Genomic DNA, 13,005 nt, shown 5'->3' with positions numbered 1-13,005 from the left:
AATAAAATCAGGGATAGAATCCTGGTCCTGAGTTCAAGCCCCATGATTGACAAAAAAGAAAAAGAACAAAAGATTTCAGCTGCTACTTCATAAGAGAAGACATATGGATGTTTGGGAATAAAGTGAAAAGATATTACTAACATTATTACTAACATTACTAATAACTTGGAAATAAATTCTCAGAGTAATCTATCTACGACAGTCTGCATGTATCCCCAAAGTCATGTGTTAGAAACCTACTTCCCCCACTCAGATAGCAGCACCTCAATTAAGACTTACCAGGCTTAAGAACTAAGGGAGTACATTTCTGTTTTATTCAGGTGTTCTGTTTACAGCAGCACAAAACACCTAAGATACTGCTCGTCCTCATCTATTGGAAATAATTACAATTAGAAAGAATTACAGGGCTGGGGATATAGCCTAGTGGCAACAGTGCCTGCCTCGGATACACGAGGCCCTAGGTTCGATTCCCCAGCACCACATATACAGAAAACGGCCAGAAGCGGCGCTGTGGCTCAAGAGGCAGAGTGCTAGCCTTGAGCGGGAAGAAGCCAGGGATAGTGCTCAGGCCCTGAGTCCAAGGCCCAGGACTGGCCAAAAAAAAAAAAAAAGAAAGAATTACAAATATTGCTGAGCATTTGGATTCTCCACACTTCGTTGGTAGGAATGTAAAACACAACTGCACATTGAAGAAACGACCTGGCAATTTCCTGTAAGATTAAACACATGCTCATCTGATACATGGAGGTATGAGTACTGATTTCCCACTTGTCTGTTGCTACTGTGGTGAGGGTGAGCAGTGATGAAGGTCCTGACTCTCAGCTAGAGCTCTGTGGACACCCTCTTGAGGGGAAGTGGAAGAGTACCTTATTACTGCAGGGGCAGGATGTAGGGGTGAAGTGCAGATCTCTAATGACACTAAAATTGCCAGCCAGCAGATAGAAGTCTTGCCCCTTTACTGTGGTCTCTGATACAACTTGGGGAAAGGTGTTGGGGTGCCTTTTTACAGGCTCACACACAAAATTCAACCTATCGGGCCTACTGAACCCTATGCCCACCCACAGCCGTGGCTACTTGGTGGAGTAAAGGAATTGTCAGCTATAGGTTTTCTTTCCTAGTACTTTGAGAAGCTTTTTGTCTCCATACCCAATGGGTTTTTGAAGGCACTAAGTTCTTCATCTGAGCTGTATCTGAAGCAAAAAGAAAACTTTGGGGCTGGGAATTTGGCTTAATAATACAGTGCTTGTTTTGCATGCACAAAGCCCTGGGTTCGATTCCCTAGCACCACATAAACAGAAAAAGCTGGAAGTGGTGCTGTGGCTCAAGTGGTAGAGTGCTAGCCTTGAGCAAAAAGAAGCCAAGGACAGTGCTCAGGCCCTGAGTTCAAGCCCAAAGACCAGCAAAAAAAAAAAAAAAGAAAGAAAACTTTAGAAAATTACTACCATGTCATTCCTTTGCCTTCTTTCACTTTGAATCTTCAGTGTATTTTATATAATGCCTATAATGCTCCTGGATTTTAAAAAAGTCTGAGATTTTTATTATTAAAAATTTCAGGAGCTGAGTGCCAATGGCTCACTCTTGTAATCCTAGCTATTTAAGGAGCCGAGATCTGAGGATCATGGCTCAAAGCCAGCCTGGCAAGAAAGACCATGAAACTCTTATCTCCAATTAACCACCAAAAAGATGGAAGAGGGGCTGGGGATATAGCCCAGTGGCAAGAGTGCCTGCCTCGGATACACGAGGCCCTAGATTCGATTCCCCAGCACCACATATATAGAAAACGGCCAGAAGTGGCGCTGTGGCTCAAGTGGCAGAGTGCTAGCCTTGAGCGGGAAGAAGCCAGGGACAGTGCTCAGGCCCTGAGTCCAAGGCCCAGGACTGGCCAAAAAAAAAAAAAAAAAGATGGAAGAGGAGCTGTGGCTCAAGTGGTAGAGTGCTAGCCTTGAGGACAAAAGCTCAGGGACAAAGACCAGGCCCTAAGTTCAAGCCTCCCCTCCCCACCTCTCAATTTCAGGAGATATCTATTTCCTGAACATAATGACTAATAGGTAAAATGGTGGTCTGATAAAAGCTCTGATGAAACTAGGAAAGGAAGAAATGTACCTCAACATAATAAACGTATATATAGCAAACCTATAGTCACCTCACAGTCAATAGGGAAAAACAAATAATTTCCTCCAAAGTCAGGAAGGAGACAGGTATTCACTGTCCCTACTCTTTCTCAGTATAACACTAAAATTCTTAAACAGAAGAATAAAGCAAGAGAATGGAACAAGAGGGATTAATACAGGGAAGAAAGAAGCAAAATTATCTTTATTCAGAGATGAAATAATTATATACTTAAAAGAACCTAAAGACTCTACCAAAAACCTTCCAGAGCTAATAAACATTTTTCAGCAGGATACAATGTTAACAAGCAAAAATCAGTAGCTTTCTATATACCAACAAATGAACAAGCCGAGAATGAAATCGAGAAAACAATTCCAATCTACCAAAGAGGCCAAAGATCTCTACTATGAAAACTATAAAACTCTAAAGAAAGAAATAGAAAAGGTCACTTGTAGAGGTAAAATGTTTCTCATGTTAATGGATTGGCAGAATTAATGCTGTGAAAATAAATTCCCATCCAAATCCCAAAGTCATTCTTCACAAAAACAGAAAAATCAATTTAAGTTTCACAGGGAAACATAAAGGATTATGAATAGCAAAAGTAATCCCAAAAAGAAGGAATAGTGCTTGAGGCATCACAATACCTGACTAGAAATTCTATGAGGAAGCTATAACAGACCCTGTATGATACTGGCACAAAAACAGATACTAAGATCAGTGAAACAAACTAGAAGACCAGCAAAGAAACCAACAGTTACAGCAGTCTGATTTTTGACAATGGAACAAAAAACATACACTAGAGAAAAGATTGCTTCTTCAATAAATGGTGCTGGAAAAAACTGGTTATCTATCAATATTAATTAGATTCCTATCTCTCATCCAGTATAAGTCTCTTTTCTTTCCCAGTCCTGGGGTTTAAATGCAGGGCCTGGGCACTGTCCTTGAGCCTCTTTGTACTCAAGGCCAGCGCCCTACAACTTGAGCCATAGAGCCACTTCCAGCTTTTTTTGAGTAGTTTATTGGAGATAAGAGTTTCATGGATTTTCTGTCAAAGCTGGCTTGACCCACGATCCTCAGATCTCAGGCTTTTGGGCAGCTAGGATTATAAGAGTGAGCTACTGGTGCCCAGCTAAAAAATCAATTTTTTAATAATAAAAATCTCAGACTCCCCCTCCCCCCAATCCAGGAACAGAGTTTTTTTTTCCTATTAAAAGGTCTTAATGTAAGATCTGAAATTTTGAAACACCTATAGGAAAATATAAAGACATAAACATAGGCAATTATTTTTTGAGTAGTACTGAATGCTCAGGAAATTATGGCAAGAATGGACAAATGGGACTGCATCACAGAAATCATACAAAACAAGTGACATGGTAAAATCTATAAAGAAAAGGGATGGAGGAAAACTATAAAGTAAGAGAAACTTAGGATATATATTGAAAGGGTAAAATACAGGCACAGTCGTGCATGCCTGTAATTGCAGCACTTGGCCAGCTAAGGCCGGAGAATGGGAAGTTCAAGGCAAGCTGGGCTAAACAATACCTGCCTTAGTTGGGGAAAAAGAAGGCTAAAAAAAAAAAGAAAGAGAAAAACTATAGTTTCATTATCATCTGTATAGAGAGAAGTTAAAATTCAGAAGAGTAATGTTGGGCACAGGTGGCTCACATCGTAACCCTAGGTACTCAGGAGGCTGAGATCAGAGGATCATGGTTAAAAGCTAGCTTGGGCAGGAAAGGCCCTGAGACTCTTCAATTAGCCATGTAAAAGCCAGAAGTGGAGCTGTGGCTCAAAGTGGTAGAATGCCAGCCTTGAGTGAAGGAGCTCAGAGACAACACTCAGAATCTGAGTTCAAGCCTCATGACAGATTAAAAAAAAAAAAAATCAGACTAGTGGCCACTCTTGGTGAAGAGGGTCCTAGCCTTAGATCAAAGAGATATTTCTCAATTCTTAATATTTCACCAGTAGTTAAGCTAATACTTTTTCTATCTTATTCTATATTCTCTAGCCATTTCTCAATTGGCTTAGAACTTAAGAGAAAAGGGTATATTAAAGACAATCTACCAACCACCACACCAATAATAAAATATGAAAACTTCGATTAGTAAATAAAGAGACAAAACAACAGAACATAAAATACACATAAAAGTTTTACTAAGTTAAGAGAGCTATATATGGGCTGGGGATATGGCCTAGTGGCAAGAGTGCTTGCCTCATATACATGAGGCCCTGGGTTCAATTCCCCAGCACCACATATACAGAAAATGGCCAGAAGTGGTGCTGTGGCTCAAGTGGCGGAGTGCTAGCCTTGAGCAAAAAGAAGCCAGGGACCACGCTCAGGCCCTGAGTCCAAGCCCCAGGACTGGCCAAAAAAAAAAAAAAAAAGGGAGCTATATATGCAAGACTTCTCATTCATAACAGCTGAGACTGGACTGTCATGTTATCTAATCATGGGATGAAGGGAGTTGGGTAGCTCAAAAATCACAAAAATAGCATAACCTGTAAGGGTAAATTAGAAGATATTGATCAAGATACACTGTACTCATAGTTCCAGAACTGAAACCCCTTTGTAAAACTACTTAATATAGATAGATGAGATACAGATAAAAACTTTGGCCAGAAGTTATAGTCTTTTTAACATAAATAAGCACATTAACATAATACCTTTAAGTAAAAATTTAAACTACATAAACCTACCGTATGCAAAAAATAACCCATTATAAAGCAGCTTATAATGTAATAAACTTGTATTAATGTCAAATCCCTTATCCTTTTATCATGGTTTAGAAACACACTGTCTTGTTTCACATAACGTAATTTTTTTAGGTTTGCTGGGGGGAGGTGGTATACTGGGGATCAAACCTAGGACCCTGGTACATGCTAACACTCTGCTACTAAGCCACAGCCCAGTTCATCTGTTTTTACCTGTCCCTTCTCCCCCCTCTCCTCTCTCATATGCTGCACTGGGTCTTCAATTCAGGGCCTTGTGCTCTCACTTGACTTTTTTGCTGAAGGCTAGAGTTCTACCACTTGAGCCACAGCTCTACTTTCAGTTTTTGGGGGTTAATTGGAGATAAGAGTCTCACAGACTTTTCTGCTTGGACTGACTTCAAACCACTATCCTCAGATCTCAGCCTCCTGAGTAGCTAGTATTACAGGCATGATCCTTTTGATAAAGAACACACACACATATATACATGTATATACATGCACATATATGTGTGTGTATATATATTTCTTTATTTATAGGGTAAATTGTGATGGTTCAAATCATGAATGCATGGTGTGCTGATCAAATTAGAGTAGTAAATATACCTTTAGCCTCATACATTTATCATGTTTAGCCTCATACACTTATGTTTTATGTTTTTGAATGTTCAAAAACCTAATTTATCTATTCTGAAATATACATGATATATTCTTGTATTGTAAGTTCTCTTCTACACACTGGAACCCCAGAATTTATTCCTCTAATTCACTTTGTACCCAATGACAAATTTTCCCTTCCTCTTCTCACTCCTTACCTTTGGTAACTACTATTCTGTTCGTTGCTTCTGAGGTCAACATTCTGAGAATACATTGAGTTACATCATACATATCTGTTTGGTTCATTACATTTAATATAATGTCCTCCAGATCCAATTTTCTGTCACAAATGACAGTATCTCATCTTTTTAATTGTCAAATAATATTCCACTGTGTATACCTTTTTAGGTTCATTCATCCATTTAGGTTGGCTTTAGTTGGTGACAGTGAAGAGTGCCACAGTAAACATGGGAATACAGTTATTTCCTCATCATACTGATTTCGCTTCTCTTGGATAGTAGTATGACTCCTCTAGTAGTATGACTGCTGGATCTTAAAACTCTTTTCCAGCTATTTTTTCCTGTTTGCCTGTATTTTTTTTCTATGCAATATATGTACTATTGATTTCATTCATCAGTTTTGGTTTTATCTATTGGCTTTTCTAATAACTGTGTTATTAGAAAAAATGATATGAATACTAAGTAGCAAGCATTAGTAATGTAATTACCCTGGCATATGACCTGAGAGCATTTTATGAAGCAATTAAAATAGTTTTCACAGGTTATTAAAAAAACAAGAATAGGCTCTTTACCACTGAACTATGAATAGTATAAATGCATCCATGTAAAACGTTAGTCAGTAAAAAGCAAAATGAAAGATATAAATCAACATGGTGACACTGCACCATGAGTCTTGAGGGGAGAGGGAAAGAGGGAGAAGGGTGGTAGGGGAAAATGAGGGAGGAGGTAACAAGTTGAACAAGAAATATACTCACTGCCTTACATATGAATCTGTAACCCCTCTACACTACACTTTGACAATAAAGAAAAAAATCTATAAAAAATCAACATGGTGTATAGATTTATTTATGTGTGAACAAAAGAATTCTACCTTTGTTAAAAAAAGAAAGCATATAGAGGGAGGGAGGGAGGGAGGGAAGAGAAAGGGAGGAGGGAGGAAAGGAGGGAGGGGAGCGAGGGAGGGAAGGAAGGAAGGAAGGAAGGAAGGAAGGAAGGAAGGAAGGAAGGAAGGAAGGAAGGACGGGAGGAAGAAAGGGAGGAAGGAAAGACAAAAGACAAGATCTCACTTTTTTACTGTTCCTCATCTCAACTTCATGGGAATCTTTACATAGCTATATTATAATTAGTGGTTAAACCAATCTGATTTCAATATTTATATTATTATGATTCTATTATAATTGTGTTTACTCTTTTGTAAACTTTTAGATAATATGAGCAATCTTTTTCTATAAAAACCCTCAAAATAATTTCCTGTTCCATCAAAGAACATGATCTTTAAAGTTCATTATTCATAACTATGGTACCAACACGAATGTACTGGAAGACTGTCAACAGGTATTTACAAATTCACACATTGTTCATTGTTTGCATTTTTCTGTCCAGTTTTCTCTAAAGCTTCTACTATTCTTAGTACTACTGGTTTAACCAATGCCACTGTTTTCGCTCAGTTCTGCTTCCTACTATATACTTTACATTCAGTCTCTTAGAAACAAACCATAGAGCTGTCATGTTTAACTTCCATGTCTCTTCAACACAGTTCTTCTTACAACCACACAACAGTGCTTTAGCATCAATCAGTTTCTAATACAAAGTTTTCATTTCACCCTATATGTAAACAAAAATTAATGTCTGAAGAAAAAACAACACATGGAATGTCTAACATTTGATTTACTTTAAAGCATTTATTAACTAACTCACTTTAAGTTAAATGCTGATTTGTGATAAGAAAAATGGTAAATTCTCTATTCCTTTCAAAAGAGTAATCCAATACATACCTCTGTAGAAAATGTTTCTTCTGGATTTATCCACATAGCAAAGAATTAATCCACATTATATTATGAAAAAAAGAGACTGAAATGTGCCTTGTAAACATCACTGGCTCAGATTGCCAGAGGCGTAAGGTTTAGCTACAGCATTTGCTGAAACTTTAAACTTAGTAAGAGGCTGTAGTTACCTCTTTTTGTAGATGAAGTTTGAAGCAACTGTTTGGCTTTGAGGGAAGTACGAGGCAAATTTTTCAGCCTTTGTGAAGCTGTTGAAAAATAAAGAACTGTAATATTTGCCTGGAAGTACAAGATAAAGGCTACAGCTTTTGTAAACTTGAATATTTTAATATAAACTTTAAAACTTATCAAGGAAGAGAAACCATAAGATGAAAATGTTAGACCCTAGAAGCAGAAGGATTTTAAAGAGATGCTCAGTGCAGCACAAGGCAGAAAAGAAAAAGGATGACAATCTTAGTGCAAACTGCATACCTTTAGAACTAGTTTTTTTTGTAGATGAAAAAAATCTCTAATATGTCAACCAGCTGACATATCAAAGAGAAAACAAACCACCAGCAAACATGCTATAGGATGCAAAGAATTCAAATATAAAGATAAAAGTGATGAACACAAGCACACAGCATAGAAAATAAATGCAATACTTTGTCAATACAAAAAAGCGCATTTTGGCAAGGCAGTATTGTTAGATGAAATGCCCTAAAATGAAACGAATCCCCATACGCAAAAAAGGGAAGAAAACTCAGAACTGGGAAAGTCTTCTGAAAGTCATAATCTGCTAGCTTTACTGTGTTCAACATCATCTTGTTCTACAAGTCATCTTTGGGTAGTATTGTATTAAATCATGTGCATACATATGCGTATAGGGGTGTGTGTGGGTGTGTGCGTGCCCACATGCACACACATGCGCAAGTGTTGGTGTGAGCTGAAGGGTCTGAATACTTTAGGCATATGCTTTTTGGGGGAGGGAGGGGGAGGTACTAGTACTGGGGCATATTCTTCTCTGGGGGGGCCTGGGAACTGTCCCTTAGCTTTCCTCCCCCCCCCCCCCCCACCCAGAGCCAGAGCTAGGGCTCTACTATTTAAGCCACATCTCCTCTTCCAGCTTTTTGGTGCTTAACTGGAAGTAGAGGCTTAGGGACTTTTCTGCCCGGACTGGCTTCAAACTGAGATCCTCAGAATTCAGTTTCCTGAATAGCTAGGATTATAGGCATGAGCCACTGGTGCCCAATTTAGCATATACCTTTCAATGTAATCAATGAAGAACTCTGAAGTCTTTCCTCAAATTTCTAATCTTCTAAAACTACATTAAAACTCTCACAATATCATTTAATACTCAGCCCAGGTCTGGGGTGAAAATGGTTCTTATTACTCTAAGACTACTATGGCTTCTCAGAGTCTCACATCTTACCAATGCAACCACCTGTTTCCATTTAGTGTAAAGTTCTCTACTTCCAGGATGAACGTACAAACTTTTTCTTTAAATCAAAGAGATCCCATGCCTAAGAGTGTGGGAAGGGCACAGATGAGCACTGAGGTTATAAAGTAATATTAGAGAACAAAGAGAATATGCTCAATTCTATCAAAGTTGGGCAACGATTATTTTCTCACAGCTAATAAACTTAAAAATGTTTTGAGTTCTCAAATAAATAATGTTGAGCGAGACAAGCCTAGAACAAAGAAAACAAAGGGGCATGATCTCCCTGATATATGACTGTTAACAAAGGGAGACGGAGAGACAGTAGAGACCAAGTCTGTGAAACCAAAAACTGCTTGTCAAATAGTATTCCCCACAGGATTGGGGCAGCGACCCAACAGTATGTAACTAAAACCAAACAATTACTCAACATATAAAGGTAAAAAATTGACCTCTCAGGGGAATACAATAGCTCAAAAGCTAGGTATGTACGTTCATACACGACTACTATCGACATATTGTCTAATATCGACATTACATTTAAAGCCCTAGGCGAACTTTCTTGGGCGTGGCCACGTGGCTACTGTATATGTTCTTGATACATTGTATATTGTATATATATGTCTACCTGACCTAGAGAAGAGATAGAAAAACAGGACGTAAGATATCACAAGAAATGTACACACTGCCCTACTATGTAACTGTACCCTTTTTGCACAACACCTTGTCAAAAAATTTGTGTTCAATTAATAAACAAATAAATAAAAATGTTTTGAGTTCTAACTTTTCAGCACTCTATACATTACTATAGCTAAATAATGTCTGATGCCAGTTTAACTCAAATAGTCAAGAAGATGAGCAAAAACTTCTCCATATTGAATAAAAAACACTTCATAATGAAAGGGTTACCTTATATCGTATCATAAAATACACTATTATCATCAAATATCCTTCATCTACATATTTATTCACATGTTTTCATCCAATCATCAATCCATATATCCTATTTTCAATTACTCATACAGCTGATATCTGCTTTATTCTAAGTACAGCTTTGGGTATAATGGAGCCAGTAGCCAACTCAATAGACAGTTCATAGTCTCAAGAAAGTAGTACTCAGAAAGGAGGGACAGACAATATATACAAAGTAGCAAAATATACAACTTTCCCAATAGTGATAGCTATGCCAAGGAGAAAAATAAGTAGAAAAAGGGGACAAGAAGATTTAAGTTGCATTTACAAATAAGTGACCAGGAAAAAGTTCCCTAAGAGGATATTTGCACAAAGATGAATAAAGAGTGAAACTTAGTGAGTGATGTAGATACTGGGAAAAAGTATTCCAGATTAAGTAAAAAGCAACCCTAAGAATAAGAAATTGCAATGTGACTAGTATTCTGAAGAACTCAGCTGTAAACGACAGCAAAGTAAACCAGCAATCTACTAAAATCGTTCAAGTTTTTTAAGGATGGCTTATATCACACATAACCCATAATAATCTATTTGAACTCACAGCTATGGTAAATCTAATGGACTCTATTATCATGAAGTCATGACAATGGAATCTACAGACAAGGGACACACTTTTACCAGGAACTCACTGTAGAATGAGATTACATATACAATCAGGGAGCAGCTTCTAAATTTATCTCAGACAGACTGAATGATGGTTTTCATAAATGATCACAATCATCACATGCTATCAGCAAACAAGAACTTTTTTTTTCTTTTTTTTGGTCAATCATGGGGCTTGAACTCAGGGCCTGGGTGCTGTCCCTGAACTCCCATGCTCAAGGCTAGTGCTCTACCACTTTGAGCCACAGTTCCACTTCTGGTTTCCTGGTAGTTAATTGGAGATAAGAGTCTCACAGACTTTCCTGCCCAGGAAGGCTCTCAATTGTAATCCTTAAATCTCAGCCTCCTGAGTAGCTAGGATTACAGGCATGAATGAGCCACCAGCACTTGGCTAATAACTAACTTTTTACCTAAATTATTCTCATCTGATCAACTTTCTAAAGAAATAAAGTCATTTCCTAAATGATAAAGTGTACTAGTTTAAGTGAAACATCCCAAATCATTCTGTAATAATAGAATGTTAGCTATAAAAATATATACATTTAAACTGTTCCTTGTTTTCTCTTTTAATCACTATGTAATTCAAATTAGCAAGACCTCACTATGATAAGCAGAGATGCTCACCAAATCAAATATTCCTTGACACTATCATTATGTAGAGTAATAATGTCTTTCTCCACAAACTACATTTTCTGCCAAGCCTGTTTTCTATTATTCAGAAGTAATCCTTCTTACTACTGTCGACATATTGTCTAATGTTGACATTACATTTAAAGCCCTAGGCAAATTTTCTTGGGCATAAGCCACGTGGCTACTGTATATGTTCTTGGTACATTGTGTATTGTATATATGTCTACCTGACCTAGGGAAGGGAAAGAAAAACAGGGTGTAAGATATCACAAGAAATGTACACACTGCCCTACTATGTAACTGTACCCTTTTTGCACAATACCTTGTAAAAAAAATGTGTTTAATTAATAAATAAATTACAAAAAAAAGAAGTAATCCTTCTTAAAGCTTTTTGCCTTTGACAAACATTCTTCCCTCTAATTAAAGAAATGGAGAAAAATGGCCTGTACCCATGATCTTTGTACTGCTCTGGTTTTCTTAAACCTTTTTAGTTATTCACATTTCCCAAATAAAAATGGTGAAAACTTATAATACTACAAAAGTTTAAAATACATTAGAACTCTCATAATACCCATATTTAAATGTCAGCATCCACAATAATGCAGCCACAGCAAATAAGCATATAAAAATAGCAACTGGCATAGTAACAAGGCAAAAGAAGTGGTCCAGGAGGTAGAAGTAAGCAACTTTGCAAAGTTAGCTTCATGCAGACCAGCAAGTAAGAACTGAAGCTTTGCCACGTAAGAACTGAAAAAAATGAATATTTGAAAGAAAACAAAATGGAGTATCTATAACACTACTAACAGAAGTTTATACAAGAAATACAAACTATAATTCATTGTATAAAACTTGTTACTAAATGTACATGATTATAAATTAAAGAGACTATTATTAAAACTATATAAAACTATTAAAATACTTACATATAAATTTTATGTATCAAAAATTTATGTAAAATTTCAGGAAAATGGGTAAGATACTATTTTGATGTTTCATGATTTATTAGCTTTAAGAAAAATTATTTAATAAAGTATTTTTATAAACAGAAGTTTAAGCTTCTTAATATTCTAGATGATCTATTTTTCAAATATATTTTTGGTAAGTTTAATTCTATACAAAAATAAACATTGTGTGACATTTTAAATTATAAGTTTTACTGTAGCTGCAAATATAAAAATGAGCAATCATATACAACTAAAAAAGGAATGATATTTGAACTCTTCTGCCAATACATGATTCAAATATAGAAATACATTTTTGTGAAGTTGCACATATATTTTCCATACAATAACATTCATAATTGAAACACTATTGTTTTCCTTATATATTTTCCTTAATTATTAACTACTTGGGAAAAGGGAAAATAATTTGACTATATAAAAAAATCCTAGGAACATAGCAGGTGGTTATTGAGCGGCAATTCTATCTCTATACACAAGCAAGTAATTATCATATAGCTTAATATATAGCCAATACATTTTTTGACTAACATGTGTATCCCAGTTTTTGTTTGTTTTTTCTTTTTTGCCAGTCTTGGGGCTTGGACTCAGGACCTGAGCACTGTCCCTGGCTTCTTTTTGCTCAAGGCTAGCACTCTGCCACTTGAGCCACAGTGCCACTTCTGGCCGTTTTCTGTATATGTGGTGCTGGGAAATTGAACCCAGGGCTTCATGTATACAAGGTAAGCACTCTTTGCCACTAGGTCATATCCCCAGCCCGTATCCCAGTTTTCCAGCCTTTTTTTCTTCTGTTTTTACGAAAAGCTATTTTTCATTGCCATAAATCTTTGTCATACTAGAACAGTTCAAGTACAATGCATATTCTTCTCATGAAGAACAACCTTGAATCAGAATTGGCACTGACAATAATGGCTCTATCAATTGAGGTGATGCTTGAAGATTTATTATGTAAAGATTTTTGCTTTATTTGTTCTAATCCTGGAGCTTCAACTCAA

The 13,005-nt window shown here is 36.8% G+C and overlaps 1 protein-coding gene across 3 annotated transcripts in view; it reads right to left on the bottom strand.

Annotated features, from left to right (window-relative positions):
* Positions 1–13,005, bottom strand: part of Slain2 (SLAIN motif family member 2) — a 63,958-nt gene that overhangs the window by 18,123 nt on the left and 32,830 nt on the right. For 2 of the 3 annotated variants that reach the window (XM_048363885.1, XM_048363883.1), the window contains one exon: positions 7,606–7,683. The exons of the other annotated variant lie outside the window; for it this stretch is intronic. In XM_048363885.1, coding sequence (XP_048219842.1) covers positions 7,606–7,683 — 78 coding nt within the window. The remainder of the gene's footprint in view (positions 1–7,605; positions 7,684–13,005) is intronic. 3 annotated transcript variants of the gene reach the window in all.

The sequence above is a fragment of the Perognathus longimembris genome, chromosome 16 (assembly GCF_023159225.1).
Source record: "Perognathus longimembris pacificus isolate PPM17 chromosome 16, ASM2315922v1, whole genome shotgun sequence".
In the NCBI taxonomy this organism is placed as follows: domain Eukaryota; kingdom Metazoa; phylum Chordata; class Mammalia; order Rodentia; family Heteromyidae; genus Perognathus; species Perognathus longimembris.
The sequence above is the reverse complement of the archived record's forward strand: the minus strand, read 5'-3'. Positions and strand labels throughout refer to the sequence as shown.